The sequence below is a fragment of the Lipotes vexillifer genome, unplaced genomic scaffold (genome assembly GCF_000442215.2).
Source record: "Lipotes vexillifer unplaced genomic scaffold, Lipotes_vexillifer_v1.1 scaffold4, whole genome shotgun sequence".
Lineage (NCBI taxonomy): Eukaryota > Metazoa > Chordata > Mammalia > Artiodactyla > Lipotidae > Lipotes > Lipotes vexillifer.
This window is the reverse complement of record NW_006785876.1, coordinates 1073090-1088320: the sequence shown is the minus strand read 5'-3', so window position 1 is coordinate 1088320 and position 15231 is coordinate 1073090. Positions and strand designations below refer to the sequence as shown.

The following is a 15231-nucleotide window of genomic DNA, read 5'->3' as shown; positions in this document are numbered from 1 at the left end:
CACGACGGAAGCAAAAATTGTTTTAAGAAGCAAGAAAACTTTTTTTATTGTTGGGGGCACTCACTGCAGGCAGGAGGGCTGTGGCGCAGGTAGCCTCGGGGCTCCCAACTGATAAGTGCATTTCTCCCAGACTTGGGGATGCAGGACAGGGTAGACAGAGGACCATAGTCATACCTGCATTAGGACATCAGCCTCTCACTTTTTGGTTGAAAAGCTAAACTTGCCTCAGCCCAGCCTAAGGCTCAGGTGAGGCGCTAACCCTCAGCAGTGAGGGGTGGAAGCTGAGAACAGGAGAGAGGAGGCCCTGGATGGCCAGAGGGCACGACCCTGTTTTTCTTGCGGGAAGAAGGATGGTGTCTTACGGAACTTTCAGACCGTCCAGAAATTTTACCACAATTAAAGATTCATTTAGGTGAGTTCTCAAAGTGCGGTCTGGGACCCCTGAAGGCCCCCAAGTTCTTTTTAGGCGGGTCCACAAAGTTGAATGTTTTTAATAGTAATACTACGACGTTACTTGACCTTTTACTCTCCTTCTCTGGGGAGTATACAGTGGAGTTTACCAGAGGCTACATGACCGGTAATACCACAACAGACTGGATGGAGGATCAGATATGAGGATCCAGCTGTCTCCTATTAAACCAGACATTAAAGAGATTTGCAAAAATGTACAACAATCCCACTTTTCTCTTTGAATGTTTTTGTTTTGGAAAATATACTTATTTTAAAAATATAAATGTTATGCTAACATGTGATGAGTTTATTAATGTTATTTCACAATAAATTAACAAATATTTTTGAAATTTTTTAGTTTACGTTTCTAATATGTTAAATATCAGTAGTTATAATCCATATGAACAAGAGCTACTTGGGGTCCTCAATAATTTCGTAAAGGGGTCTTGAGATAAAAAAAATTTTTTGAGAAAAACTGATGTTGATTAACAAGCAAACATCTGGGAGGTTCAAGAAGTAGAAAATTATTGCCATCCAAACTGGGTAGTGAATTCATTTCAATGGCTTGCTTTCCTATTACCTGGCTGAGTGGATTGAGAGAATGAAAAGTATGTAGGGCAAGAGACAGAAAAAAGGGCTAAATTTAAATAATGGACAAAGCAACCTTGGGTAAGAGAGGTGGGGAGAGATTCCCAGTCCAGAGGATTAAGATATCTGGAGACCCAAAGACAGAGGAACCCAAAGATGGAGAAAGGGTACAGAAAAGGCAATTGAGAGAGAAAGTGGAGTAGAAAAGTGCAGATTATAATTTTGCAAGATGCTTGAGCAAGGGTAAGAGAGAGAAGACCAAAAGGTAAAAAAGAAGAATTGAGCAGAGAGAGGAAGGGACTGACTGAAACATACTGTCCCAGGACTGTGCTCAGCCTTGTGGAACCCAAAGACAGCCCTGTGCATCAGGCGGAAAGGGTATCTCACCTCATGTGGAATGTAATCAGGAGGCAGCTTGCTCAGCATATCTTCGGATAACCTATAAACGATGGCTTCCCGGGTCTCTCCCATGCCACCTCCACTCTCTTTGGGTTGAATGTTGGTAATTGTTTCAAGAACAGCAGAAGCAGTGTTACTCTGATACCTGACAAAAAGAACTGAACTGTTCAGAATGTGGCATGGAAACGTATCTTCAGAGATAATTATCAACGTGAAAATTAAATTATGAATAACTTAAAACAAATCCAGCCAAAAAAGGGGGGAAAAGGAAAACTTTACCATCAACATACAGGAATGAAAAAACTAGAGGTCCATTCTACTTCCTTCTATTAGGACATCAAGAACATCTCAGAAATGAAAGCTCTCCATGTTCAGGGAAAGATTCCATGAAAGTCCTTAATAATCCAAAGCAGTGGTAGCCAATCTTGCTTGTAGCTAACCTCATGCTGGACAAGGAGCCCACCTCCTTTTATTCCCCCTGCTTATGGACTGGTCCTAAGAATCTGCCATTACTGACAATTTGTTAGCTTGAAGAGCACTGCTCATATTTCTTCACTGAATTATAAATTATTAAAATTTCTTTGGTCTTTTCTGTTTTGTTTCTTACTTTCCCACTTGTTTTATGATTTCCAAAGTGTTCTATTGGCACCACTTATCTAAATGCAGCTACCCATCTTTAAAATTCACATATTCAGTAAAGATTTACAATGCACCAGGCACTGAGCTAGGTGTTAGGATATGGTAGTGAATAGGTCCCTGACTTTGTCCCTTTCTTTGGTGGAGGAGGGGGACGTTAGTCAATACCACTGTAATAAGTGCTATGGAAAAGAAGAACAGGATGCTTTAAGATAGTATAGTCTCTCTCTCTCTCTCATTCTCACTCTCTAGCTCTTTTGTTTTGTTTTGTTTTGCGGTACGCGGGCCTCTCAACGCTGTGGCCTCTCCCGTTGCAGAGCACAGGCTCCGGACGCGCAGTCTCAGCGGCCATGGCTCACGGGCCCAGCCACTCCGCGGCATGTGGGATCTTCGCGGACTGGGGCACGAACCCGTGTCCCCTGCATTGGCAGGCGGACTCTCAACCACTGCGCCACCAGGGAAGCCCCCTAGCTCTTTTTTTGAATTGACCAGATGCTCTGAGGAGCACGAACTTAGTTTTGGTCCCAAAGTTGCTCGGTCGACCAGCAGTCTGAACACACAGACATGGGGTGTGTGTGTGCGCATGTGGTGGTTTACTCTAGAAGATCAGGGAGGTTCTCTCTTAAAATGTCACATGTAAGCTGAGACCTGAAGACTAAGCAGGTCATCCAGGCAAAACAGAGTGGAAGTGGGAAGCAAGAGGGGACATTCAGATAAGAGGTAAGGCTTGGAGGCGAGAAGGACTTCACTGCATTTGAGTAACAGAGACAAGGCCAGCGATGCTGGAGCCAGAGAGTTAGAAGCAGAGATGAGGATGGAGATAAGGTCAGGGCCAGACCATGCAGGGTCATGTGGGCTGCTTTAGGCAACCACAGAGGACTTCCCAAGCAGGGGTGCAGCATGACCAGATTTAAATTTTTCTGTCTTTCTTGAACTCCTAATTTACCATCTATAAACATTTCACAGTTAAACTGTTTTGAGTTACTGTTTTGTTTTTTTGGAAATTTTGTCTCCTGTTCAGATGTAAACCACATTTACATCTCCCTTCATAGACGTTAGAAGCAAATTTAAAAGGAATCCAACAAATGCTTGAGATTAGTGATTTGTTTTTCTGTTTTATTTCCTTGGACATAAAATAAACCTTGGTAATATGGCTATATGTATAAAAATTTTAATGTGCTTACCTTTTAATCTAGCAATTCTACACCTAAGAATTCATTCTAAAGAGAGAATCAGACATTTTAATTTCTGACAGTACAGTGCAATTGTTACCCTGAACAACTCTCCTGAAAATAGCTAAAAATGCTGGATGAGATATGAAAAACATTACTGACCTGGCAAGAAACTAAGAAATCCAGAGGGTCAAACAAAATATAGAATGAAAACTGGAATCCAGAAACATAAGCCAGATTTTACCAAGGGGGCATCAACTAAGCCCTGGTGTTCTTGAGTGTCTGTTGGGATGGTACAATGAGAGAACAGGTAACCCATATGCCCAAGGAAGAAAGTCTAATAGGAAACTCCTACATAAATCTGGGACTTCATAGGGCTAATCACTTAGTATCAAAGTCAACTAGAAATAACCCACCTGTCAGAAGGGGATGGTAGGTAAATTGTTCTACCTAGCTTGGTGGGAAAAAATAAAACTTTCCTAAGAATTCTTAATTTGTGACATTAATTAGCATTCATTCATTTACTTGTGTGATTTGAAAAACCTCAAGCTAAAGATTTATTTTCAGGTGGTCCCAGGAAGACACAGGTGGCATCTGGCGGATGTGAACATAAATCTTTCCTGGAAAAATATGTCTTCGACCCAAGTCTCAAAGAACCCAACAGTTAATTTCCAATAAACATGAGCTCACAGTCAGGAGTTAAAAAACTAAACAAAAGGAAGCAGAACCAGACCTGCAAAGATCTCCAATAGTGAATTTTCAGATGCACATTATGTGTTTACTATATTGAAGAATAAAAAGGTGATTGAAAATATAAGTATGAAACAGGAAACTATAAACATGAATAGCATATTTGAATAAGAGCCAGATAGAACTCATGAACATTTTAAAAATTAAAACCTGCATTAGTTATTTTTATTGATGTTGTAACAAATTACCACAAAATAAGTGGCTTAAAACAACATAAATGTGGGACTTCCCTGGTGGCACAACAGTTAAGAATACGCCTGCCAATGCAGGGGACACGGGTTTGATCCCTGATCCGGGAAGGATCCCACAAGCCATGGAGCAACTAAGCCCGTGCGCCACAACTACTGAAGCCCGTGCGCGCTATAGCCCGTGTGCTGCAACTACTGAAGTCTGTGCGCCTAGACCCAGTGCTCCGTACAAGAGAAGCCACCACAATGAGAAGCCCGCAAACTGGAACGAAGAGTAGCCCCCGCTCGGCGCAACTAGAGAAAGCCTGCGCGCAGCAACGAAGACCCGATGCAGCCAAAAAAACAAAACAAAACAAAAAAAACCCCACATAAATGTATTATTTCACAGTTCTGCAGTTAATAAGTCTGATGTGGGTCTCACTGGGCTAAAATTAAGGTGAGCAGGCTGGGTTCCTTTCTGTAGGCTGTTGGGAAAGACCCATTTCCTTGCTCATTTGAGTTGTTGACAGGATTCACTTTCTTGCAGTTGTAGGACCATGGTCCCCAATTCCTTGCTGGCTGTCAGGTAAGGACCTTTCCTAGATTCTAGGGTCCATCTGCATTCCTTTTAAAAGCCAGCAATGGCAGGTCAAGTCCCTCTCTTTGAATCTTTCCTCCTTGTACCATTTCATCTCTCTGACCCACTCTTTTACCTCCTTCTTCCACTAAGAGCTCATGTGATTAAATTGGGCCCACTTGGATAATCTAGGATAACATCCCCATCTCAAGGTCCTTAACCTCAATAATATCTATAAAGTCCTATTTGTCACATAAGGTAACATATTTGCGGGTTCTGAGGTTAGGATGTGGACATCTTTGGGGGAGGTGTCTACCTAACAACAGTTAGTGATGGCTTAAACAGCAGATTAGATATAGCCAAGGAAATAATTAGAAAACTGGAAAATAGATCTGAAGACCTCATCTAGAATGCTGCAGAAGGGAAAATAAATGGGAAATATAAAGAAGAGGTTAAGAGGCATGTCAGCTAAAGTGGTAAAGCTCTAACATACATCTCAAAAAAGTTTCAGAAAGATAGAAAAGGGAGACTAAAAAAGAGATAATAACTGATGAAATAATAGCTTAGAATTGATGAAAGATTTGAATCCTCAAGTTCAGGAAACTCAATGCATCTTAAACAGGAAAAACAAACAAATAAGTAAATAGAAATCCATATGTAGACATATCACCATGAAAATGTTGAACATCAAAAACAAAGACATGGGGCTTCCCTGGTGGCACAGTGGTTGAGAGTCCGCCTGCCGATGCAGGGGACACGGGTTCGTGCCCTGGTCTGGGAAGATCCCACGTGCCACGGAGCGGCTGGGCCCGTGAGCCATGGCCGCTGAGCCTGCGTGTCCAGAGCCTGTGCTCTGCAACGGGAGAGGCCACAACAGGGAGAGACCCACATACCGCAAAAAAAAAAAAAAAAAAAAAACCCACAAAGACAGTATATTAAAAGCAGTCAGAGAGATAAACAAATTATCTAGAGGGAAATGACAATTAGACTGACAGCCAATTCCTCAGCAACAGCAATGAAAGCCAGAAGAAAACAAGAATAGTATATTCTGTGTGCTAGCATAAGATAACTGTAAATCTAGAATTGTATACCGAGAAAAATTTTCTTTCATGAATTAGGGCAAGGCTAAAGATTTGAACATGGCTTCCCTGGTGGCGCGGTGGTTGAGAGTCCGCCTGCCGATGCAGGGGACGTGGGTTCGTGCCCTGGTCCGGGAAGATCCCACATGCCGCGGAGCGGCTGGGCCCGTGAGCCATGGCTGCTGAGCCTGTGCGTCCGGAGCCTGTGCTCTGCAACGGGAGAGGCCACAACAGTGAGAGGCCTGCGTACCGCAAAAAAAAAAAAAAAAAAAGATTTGAACATACATTTCACCAAACAAGGTAGCTATACTTATGGCCAATTGTATATGAAAAGATGCTCAACCTCATTATTTACTAGGAAAATGTAAACTAAAACCACAATGTGATACCACTTCACATTTACAAGAATGGTTATAATCAAAAAACAGACAATAACAAGTGTTGGCAAGGATGTGGAGAAACTTAAGCCCTCATACATTGCTGGAGGGTACTGTAAAATGGTGCAGACTCTTTGGGAAACAATTTAGCACTTTCCTAAAATGTTAGGGATAGATTAATCATATGAGCCAATAATTACATTCCTAGTTGTCTATCCAAGAGAAATGAAAAGACATGTCCACACAAAGACTTGTCTGTGAATATCCCAACAGCATTATTCATGATAGCCAAAAGTGGAAACTACCCAAATGTCCATTAACTGGTGAATGGATAAACAAAATGTGTTATATTCATATATTGGAATATTATTCAACAATCAAAAGCAATGAAGTACAGATACATGCTACAATGTGGATGAACTTCAAAAACATTGTGCTAAGTTAAAGAATCCATACACAAAACACCACATGCTGTATGATTCAAGTTATAGGAAATGCCCAGAAAAGGCAAAATCTATAGAAACAGAAAGTAGATTAGTGGTGGCCTGAGGCTGGGGGTGGGAGTGTGAGTTTATTACAAATGGGCTCAGGAATTCTTTGGGAGTAATGGAAATATTCTGAAATTAGAGAACTGTCTACTTAATAGGAATGAATTTATGATAGGCAAACTATATCTCAATAAAGCTGCTTTTCAAAAAAGGAGGGCAAAATAAGACATTTTCAGATAAAAACAAAAGAGTTTATAGTTAACAGGCCCTCAGTGAAGGAAATTCTAAAGTGTATATTTCAGAAACGAGGTTAAATATTCTGATGGAAGATTTGAGCTGTAGAAAAGATGGGTCAATGCATGGGTAAACATTATGGTATAAAACAATAATTATATATCTCATTGTGGGGTTAGAAAAGAAACAAGATAAAATTAAAACCCTAATATTCCAGGAGAGGAGACATGTAGTTAAAGTTGCCTAAGAGTTTTAATTGAGAAGAGGGTAAAGATGTTCATTTTAGGTTTAATTAAAAATGGATGTTGAGACTTCTCTGGTGGCGCAGTGGTTAGGAATCTGCTTGCCAATGCAGGGGACACGGGTTCGAGCCCTGGTCCGGGAAGATCCCACATGCTGCGGAGCAACTAAGCATGTGTGCCACAACTACTGAGCTCACGTGCCACAACTACTGAAGCCCCTGCGCCTAGAGCCCATGCTCCACAACAAGAGAAGCCACCGCAATAAGAAGCCCGTGCACCACAGTGAAGAGTAGCCCCCACTCGCCACAACTAGAGGAAATCCGCACGCAGCAACGAAGATCCAAGGCAGCCAAAAATAAATAATTTTTTTTAAAAGTGGATGTTAAAATTTCTAGAGTAACCAGTAAAAGAACAGAAACACAGTACATAACTTCCAAAGTAGCCAAGGGGGAAAATTACAATGAGAAAAATTAATATTCAGCAAAAGTCAAAAAAGAGGAAGAAGAAAAGAAACAAAACATAGAAATAGTGGTGCAAAAAAGGCAATGTTTTATATTTATTCTTTGCATTTTACATGTTATAAATGCTCTTGTATTTATTCAACATTTAATAAATCAGTTTAAAAATAATCAGACAAATATACAAAGGTGTATGTACAAGACTGGTTATAACAGTATTTGTAATAATAAATCCTGAACAAGCTCTATAAAAATCTATACATTCAATAAAAATGGTGATGTAGCTCTATATTAATTGATAAGGTGGAGTTATTGAATTGAGATTATTCAATGAAATAGCATGGTACAAATCCATATGGTATAATCTAATCCTTTGTTGATAATACTGTACGTATAGTCATAGAAAAAAATCTAGAAGAGTATTTTGATTGTGGGAATTTAGTATGAGTTTTTGCTGTAATTATTATTTTTTGTCTTTCTATTTTCTGTATTGTTAATTTTTCTCAATGAAAAAGTATGATTTTTATAATAAAGAGTATTAAAACCATTTTCATTCTGAAAAATAGAAAAAAAAATCCCCCAGATGCAAAGCCCACTACAAGTGTCAAGAACTCAACAGAGATGAATCAGTGAGAAATGTTTTAGGTTCCTTGAAACACATCTTAACAAACTCCTAGTAACAGTTATGGCCCATAAAAAGGCCCCCTTCTGGTCTTCCCTGGTGGCGCAGTGGTCGAGAGTCCACCTGCCGATGCAGGGGACACGGGTTCGTACCCTGGTCCGGGACGATCCCGCGTGCCGCGGAGCGGCTGGGTCCGTGAGCCATGGTCACTGGGCCTGTGCGTCCGGAGCCTGTGCTCCGCAACGGGAGAGACCACAACGGTGAGAGGTTTGCGTACCACAAAAAAAAAAAAAAAAAAGGTCCCCTTCTGCCTTTCCCATATCTCTTCCCTCTTTGTCTCCCTCCCTCCCACCCTCCCTATCCCACCCCTCCAGACAGCCACAAAGAACCGAGCCGGTTTCCCTGTGCCATGCGGCTGCTTCCCACTGGCTATCTACCTTACGTTTGTTAGTATATATATGTCCATGTCTCTCTCTCGCCCTAACACACCTCACCCTTCCCCCTCCCCATATCCTCAAGTCTGTTCTCCAGTAGGTCTCTGTCTTTATTCCTGTTTTACCCCTAGGTTCTTCATAACATTTTTTTTTTCTTAAATTCCATATATATGTGTTAGCATACGGTATTTGTCCTTCTCTTTCTGACTTACTTCACTCTGTATGACAGACTCTAGATCTATCCACCTCATTACAAATAGCTCAATTTCGTTTCTTTTTATGGCTGAGTAATATTCCATTGTATATATGTGCCACATCTTCTTTATCCATTCATCCGATGATGGACACTTAGGTTGTTTCCATCTCCTGGCTATTGTAAATAGAACTGCAATAAACACTTTGGTACATGACTCTTTTTGAATTATGGTTTTCTCAGGGCATATGCCCAGTAGTGGGATTGCTGGGTCATATGGTAGTTCTATTTGTAGTTTTTTAAGGAACCTCCATACTGTTCTCCATAGTGGCTGTACCAATTCACGTTCCCACCAGCAGTGCAAGAGTGTCCCCTTTTCTCCACACACTCTCCAGCATTTATTGTTGTTAGATTTTTTGATGATGGCCATTCTGACTGGTGTGAGATGATATCTCATTGTAGTTTTGATTTGCATTTCTCTAATGATTAATGATGTTGAGCATTCTTTCATGTGTTTGTTGGCAGTCTGTATATCTTCTTTGGAGAAATGTCTATTTAGGTCTTCTGCCCATTTTTGGATTGGGTTGTTTATTTTTTTGTTATTGAGCTGCATGAGCTGCTTGTAAATTTTAGAGATTAATCCTTTGTCAGTTGATTCATTTGCAAATATTTTCTCCCATTCTGAGGGCTGTCTTTTGGTCTTGTTTATGGTTTCCTTTGCTGTGCAAAAGCTTTGAAGTTTCATTAGGTCCCATTTGTTTATTTTTGTTTTTATCTCCATTACTCTAGGAGATGGGTCAAGAAGGATCTTGCTGTGATTTATGTCATAGAGTGTTCTGCCTATGTTTTCCTCTAAGAGTTTGATAGTTTCTGGCCTTACATTTAGGTCTTTAATCCATTTTGAGCTTATTTTTGTGTATGGTGTTAGGGAGTGATCTAATCTCATACTTTTACATGTAGCTGTCCAGTTTTCCCAGCACCACTTATTGAAGAGGCTGTCCTTTCTCCACTGTACATTCCTGCCTCCTTTATCAAAGATAAGGTGACCATATGTGTGTGGGTTTATCTCTGGGCTTTCTATACTGTTCCATTGATCTGTATTTCTGTTTTTGTGCCAGTACCATACTGTCTTGATTACTGTAGCTTTGTAGTAAAATCTGAAGTCAGGGAGCCTGATTCCTCCAGCTCCATTATTCATTCTCAAGTTTGCTTTGGCTGTTTAGGGTCTTTTGTGTTTCCATACAAATTGTGAAATTTTTGATTCTAGTTCTGTGAAAAATGCCAGTGGCAATTTGATAGGGATTGCATTGAATCTGTAGATTGCTTTGAGTCATTTTCACAATGTTGATTCTTCCAATCCAGGAACATGGTATATCTCTCCATCTATTTGTATCATCTTTAATTTCTTTCATCACTGTCTTATAATTTTCTGCATACAGGTCTTTTGTCTCCTTAGGTAGGTTTATTCCTAGATATTGTATTCTTTTTGTTGCAATGGTAAATGGGAGTGTTTTCTTGATTTCACTTTCAGATTATTCATCATTAGTGTATAGGAATGCCAGAGATTTCTGTGCATTAATTTTGTATCCTGCTACTTTACCAAATTCATCGATTAGCTCTAGTAGTTTTCTGGTAGCATCTTTAAGATTCTCTATGTATAGTATCATGTCAGCTGCAAACAGTGACAGCTTTACTTCTGCTTTTCCGATTTGGATTCCTTTAATTTCCTTTTCTTCTCTGATTGCTGTGGCTAAAACTTCCAAAACTATGTTGAATAAGAGTGGTGAGAGTGGGCAACCTTGGCTTGCTCCTGATATTAGTGGAAATGCTTTCAGTTTTTCACCATTGAGGATGATGTTGGCTGTGGGTTTGTCATATCTTGCCTTTATTATGTTGAGGAAAGTTCCCTCTATGCCTAGATTCTGCAGGGGTTTTATCATAAATGGGTGTTGAATTTTTTCAAAAGCTTTCTCTGCATCTATTGAGATGACCATATGGTTTTTCTCCTTCAATTTGTTAATATGGTGTATCATGTGGATTGATTTGCATATATTGAAGAATCCTTGCATTCCTGGAATAAACCCCACTTGATCATGGTGTATGATCCTTTTAATGTGCTGTTGGATTCTGAGCGCTAGTATTTTGTTGAGGATTTTTGCATCTATGTTCATCAGTGATATTGGCCTGTAGTTTTCTTTCTTTGTGACATCCTTGTCCGGTTTTGCTATCAGGGTGATGGTGGCCTTGTAGATTGAGTTTGGGTGTGTTCCTCCCTCTGCTATATTCTGGAAGAGTTTGAGAAGGATAGGTGTTACCTCTTCTCTAAATGTTTGATAGAATTCGCCTGTGAAGCCATCTGGTCCTGGGCTGTTGTTTATTGGAAGATTTTTAATCACAGTTTCAATTTCAGTGCTTGTGATGGGTCTGTTCATATTTTCTCTTTCTTCCTGATTCAGACTTGGCAGCGTGTGCATTTCTAAGAATTTGTCCATTTCTTCCAGGTTGTCCATTTTATTGGCATAGAGTTGCTTGTAGTAGTCTCTCATGATCCTTTGTATTCCTGCAGTGTCAGTTGCTACTTCTCCTTTTTCATTTCTGATTCTATGGATTTGAGTCTTCTCCCTTTTCTTCTTGATGAGTCTGGCTAATGGTTTATCACTTTTGTTTAACTTCTCAAAGAACCAGCTTTTAGTTTTATTGATCTTTGCTATTGTTTCCTTCATTTCTTTTTCATTTATTTCTGATCTGATTTTTATGATTTCTTTCCTTCTGCTAACTCTGGGGTTTTTTTGTTCTTCTTTCTCTAATTGCTTGAGGTGCAAGGTTAGGTTGTTTATTCGAGATGTTTCCTGCTTCTTAAGGTGGGCTTGTATTGCTATAAACTTCCCTCTTAGAACTGCTTTTGCTGCATCCCATAGGTTTTGGGTCGTTGTATCTCCATTGTCATTTGTTTCTAGGTATTTTTTAATTTCCTCTTTGATTTCTTCAGTGATCACTTCGTTATTAAGTAGTGTATTGTTTAGCCTCCATGTGTTTGTATTTTTTACAGCTCTTTTCCTATAATTGATATCTAGTCTCATGGCGTTGTGGTCGGAAAAGATACTTGATACAATTTCAATTTTCTTAAATTTACCAAGGCTTGATTTGTGACCCAAGATATGATCTATCCTGGAGAATGTTCCATGAGCACTTGAGAAAAATGTGTATTCTGTTGTTTTTGGATGGAATGTCCTATAAATATCAATTAAGTCCATCTTGTTTAACGTATCATTTAAAGCTTGTGTTTCCTTATTTATTTTCATTTCGGATGATGTGTCCATTGGTGAAAGTGGGGTGTTAAAGTCCCCTACTATGAATGTGTTACTGTCGATTTCCCCTTTAATGGCTGTTAGTATTTGCCTTATGAATTGAGGTGCTCCTATGTTGGGTGCATAAATATTTACAGTTGTTATACCTTCTTCTTGGATCGATCCCTTGATCATTATGTAGTATCCTTCTTTGTCTCTTCTAATAGTCTTTATTTTAAATTCTATTTTGTCTGATATGAGAATTGCTACTCCAGCTTTCTTTTGGCTTCCATTTGCATGGAATATCTTTTTCCATCCCCTCACTTTCAGTCTGTATGTGTCTCTAGGTCTGAAGTGGGTCTCTTGTAGACAGCATATATATGGGTCTTGTTTTTGTATCCATTCAGCCAGTCTGTGTCTTTTGGTGGGAGCATTTAATCCATTTACATTTAAGGTAATTATCGATATGTATGTTCCTATTTCCATTTTCTTAATTGTTTTGGGTTTGTTATTGTAGGTCTTTTCCTTCTCTTGTGTTTCTTGCCTAGAGAAGATCCTGTAAATTTGTTGTAAAGCTGGTTTGGTGGTGCTGAACTCTCTCAGCTTTTGCTTGTCTGTAAAGGTTTTAATTTCTCCATCAAATCTGAATGAGATCCTTGCTGGGTAGAGTAATCTTGGTTGCAGGTTTTTCTCCTTCATCACTTTCAGTATGTCCTGCCACTCCCTTCTGGCTTGTAGAGTTTCTGCTGAGAGATCAGCTGTTAACCTTATGGGGATTCCCTTGTGTGTTATTTGTTGTTTTTCCCTTGCTGCTTTTAATATGCTTTCTTTGTATTTAGTTTTTGACAGTTTGATTAATATGTGTCTTGGCGTATTTCTCCTTGAATTTATCCTGTATGGGACTCTCTGTGCTTCCTGGACTTGATTAACGATTTCCTTTCCCATATTAGGGAAGTTTTCAACTATAATCTCTTCAAATATTTTCTCAGTCCCTTTCTTTTTCTCTTCTTCTTCTGGAACCCCTATAATTCGAATGTTGGTGCGTTTAATGTTGTCCCAGAGGTCTCTGAGACTGTCCTCAGTTCTTTTCATTCTTTTTTCTTTATTCTGCTCTGCAGTAGTTATTTCCACTATTTTATCTTCCAGGTCACTTATCCGTTCTTCTGCCTCATTTATTCTGCTATTGATCCCATCTAGAGTATTTTTCATTTCATTTATTGTGTTGTTCATCATTGTCTGTTTCATCTTTATTTCTTCTAGGTCCTTGTTAACTGCTTCTTGCATTTTGTCCATTCTATTTCCAAGATTTTGGATCATCTTTACTATCATTATTCTGAACTCTTTTTCAGGTAGACTGCCTATTTCCTCTTCATTTGTTAGGTCTGGTGGGTTTTTATCCTGCTCCTTCATCTGCTGTGTGTTTTTCTGTCTTCTCATTTTGCTTATCTTACTGTGATTGGGTTCACCTTTTTGCAGGCTGCAAGTTCGTAGCTCCCGTTGTTTTTGATGTCTGTCTCCAGTGGCTAAGGTTGGTTCAGTGGGTTGTGTAGGCTTCCTGGTGGAGGGGACTAGTGGCTGTGTTGTGGTGTATGAGGCTAGATCTTGTCTCTCTAGTGGGCAGGTCCACGTCTGGTGGTGTGTTTTGGGGTGTCTGTGGACTTATTATGATTTTAGGCAGCCTCTCTGCTAGTGGGTGGGGTTGTGTTCCTGTTTTGCTATATGGTTGGCATAGGTTGTCCAGCACTGTAGCTTGCTGGTCGTTGAGTGAAGCTGGGTGCTGGTGTTGAGATGGAGATCTCTGGGAGATTTTCGCCGTTTGATATTATGTGGGGCTGGGAGGTCTCTTCTTGACGAGTGTTCTGAAGTTGGCTCTCCCACCTCAGAGGCAGAGTCCTGACTCCTGGCTGGAGCAGCAAGAGCCTTTCATCCACTCGGCTCAGAATAAAAGGGAGAGAAAGTAGAGAGAATTAGTAGAAGTAGGAGGAAATAGGAAAGAAAGAAAGAAAGCAAGAAAGAAAGGAGGGAAGGAAGGAAGGAGGGAAGGAAGAAAGAAAGAAAGAAGAAAAGAAAGGAAGAAGGCAAGAAGGAAAGAAAGGAGGGAGGGAGGGAGGAGGGAAGGAAGGAAGGAATGAGGGAAGGAAGGAAAAAATACAGAAAGAAAGAAGATACAGTAAAATAAAATAAAGTATAATAAAGTTATTGAATTAAAAAAATAATTATTTAGAGGAAAAAAAAAAGGGAAGGATAGAACCTTAGGACAAATGGTGGAAGCAAAGTTATAGAGACAAAATCTTACATAGAAGCATACACATATACCCTCACAAAAAGAGGTAAAGTGGAAAAAATCATAAAACTTGCTCTCCAAGTCCACCTCCTCAATTTGGGACGATTCGTTGTCTCAAAAAGGGAAGGAAGGAAGGAAAGATAGAAAGAAGGTAAAGTATAACAGAGTTCTTTAAATTAAAATTAATTATTAAGAAAAAAATTAAAAAAAAAAATGGTCGGATAGAACGCTGGGACAAATGGTGGAAGCAAACCTATACAGACAAGATCTCACACAGAAGCATACACATACACATTCACAAAAAGAGGAAAAGGGGAAAAAATCATAGATCTTGCTCTAGAAGTCCGCCTCCTCAATTTGGGATGATTCGCTGTCTATTCATGTATTCCACAGAGGCAGGGTACATCAAATTGATTGTGTAGCTTTAATCCGCTGTTTCTGAGGCTGCTGGGAGAGATTTCCCTTTTTCTTCTTTGTTCTCACAGCTCACAGGGGCTCAGCTTTCGACTTGGCCCTGCCTCTGCGTGTAGGTCGCTGGAGGGCGTCTGCTTTTTGCTCAGACAGGACGGCGTTAAAGGAGCCGCTGACTCGGGGGCTCTGGCGCTCTCAGGCCGGGGGCAGGGAGGGGCACGGAGTGCGGAGCGGTCCTGCGGCGGCAGAAGTCGGCGTGACGTTGCCCCAGCCTGAGGCCCGCCGTGTGTTCTCCCTGAGAAATTGTCCCTGGATCCCGGGAACCTGGCAGTGGCGGGCTGCACAGGCTCCCCGGAAGAGGGGTGGGGGCAGTGACCTGTGCT

The 15231-nt window shown here is 40.3% G+C and overlaps 1 protein-coding gene across 1 annotated transcript in view; it reads right to left on the bottom strand.

The window, feature by feature from the left end:
• The window catches only part of DNAH8 (dynein axonemal heavy chain 8), a 332081-nt gene that overhangs the window by 17459 nt on the left and 299391 nt on the right, over nt 1–15231 (bottom strand). The window contains exon 88 of the mRNA XM_007458310.1: nt 1426–1582. Coding sequence (XP_007458372.1) covers nt 1426–1582 — 157 coding nt within the window. The remainder of the gene's footprint in view (nt 1–1425; nt 1583–15231) is intronic.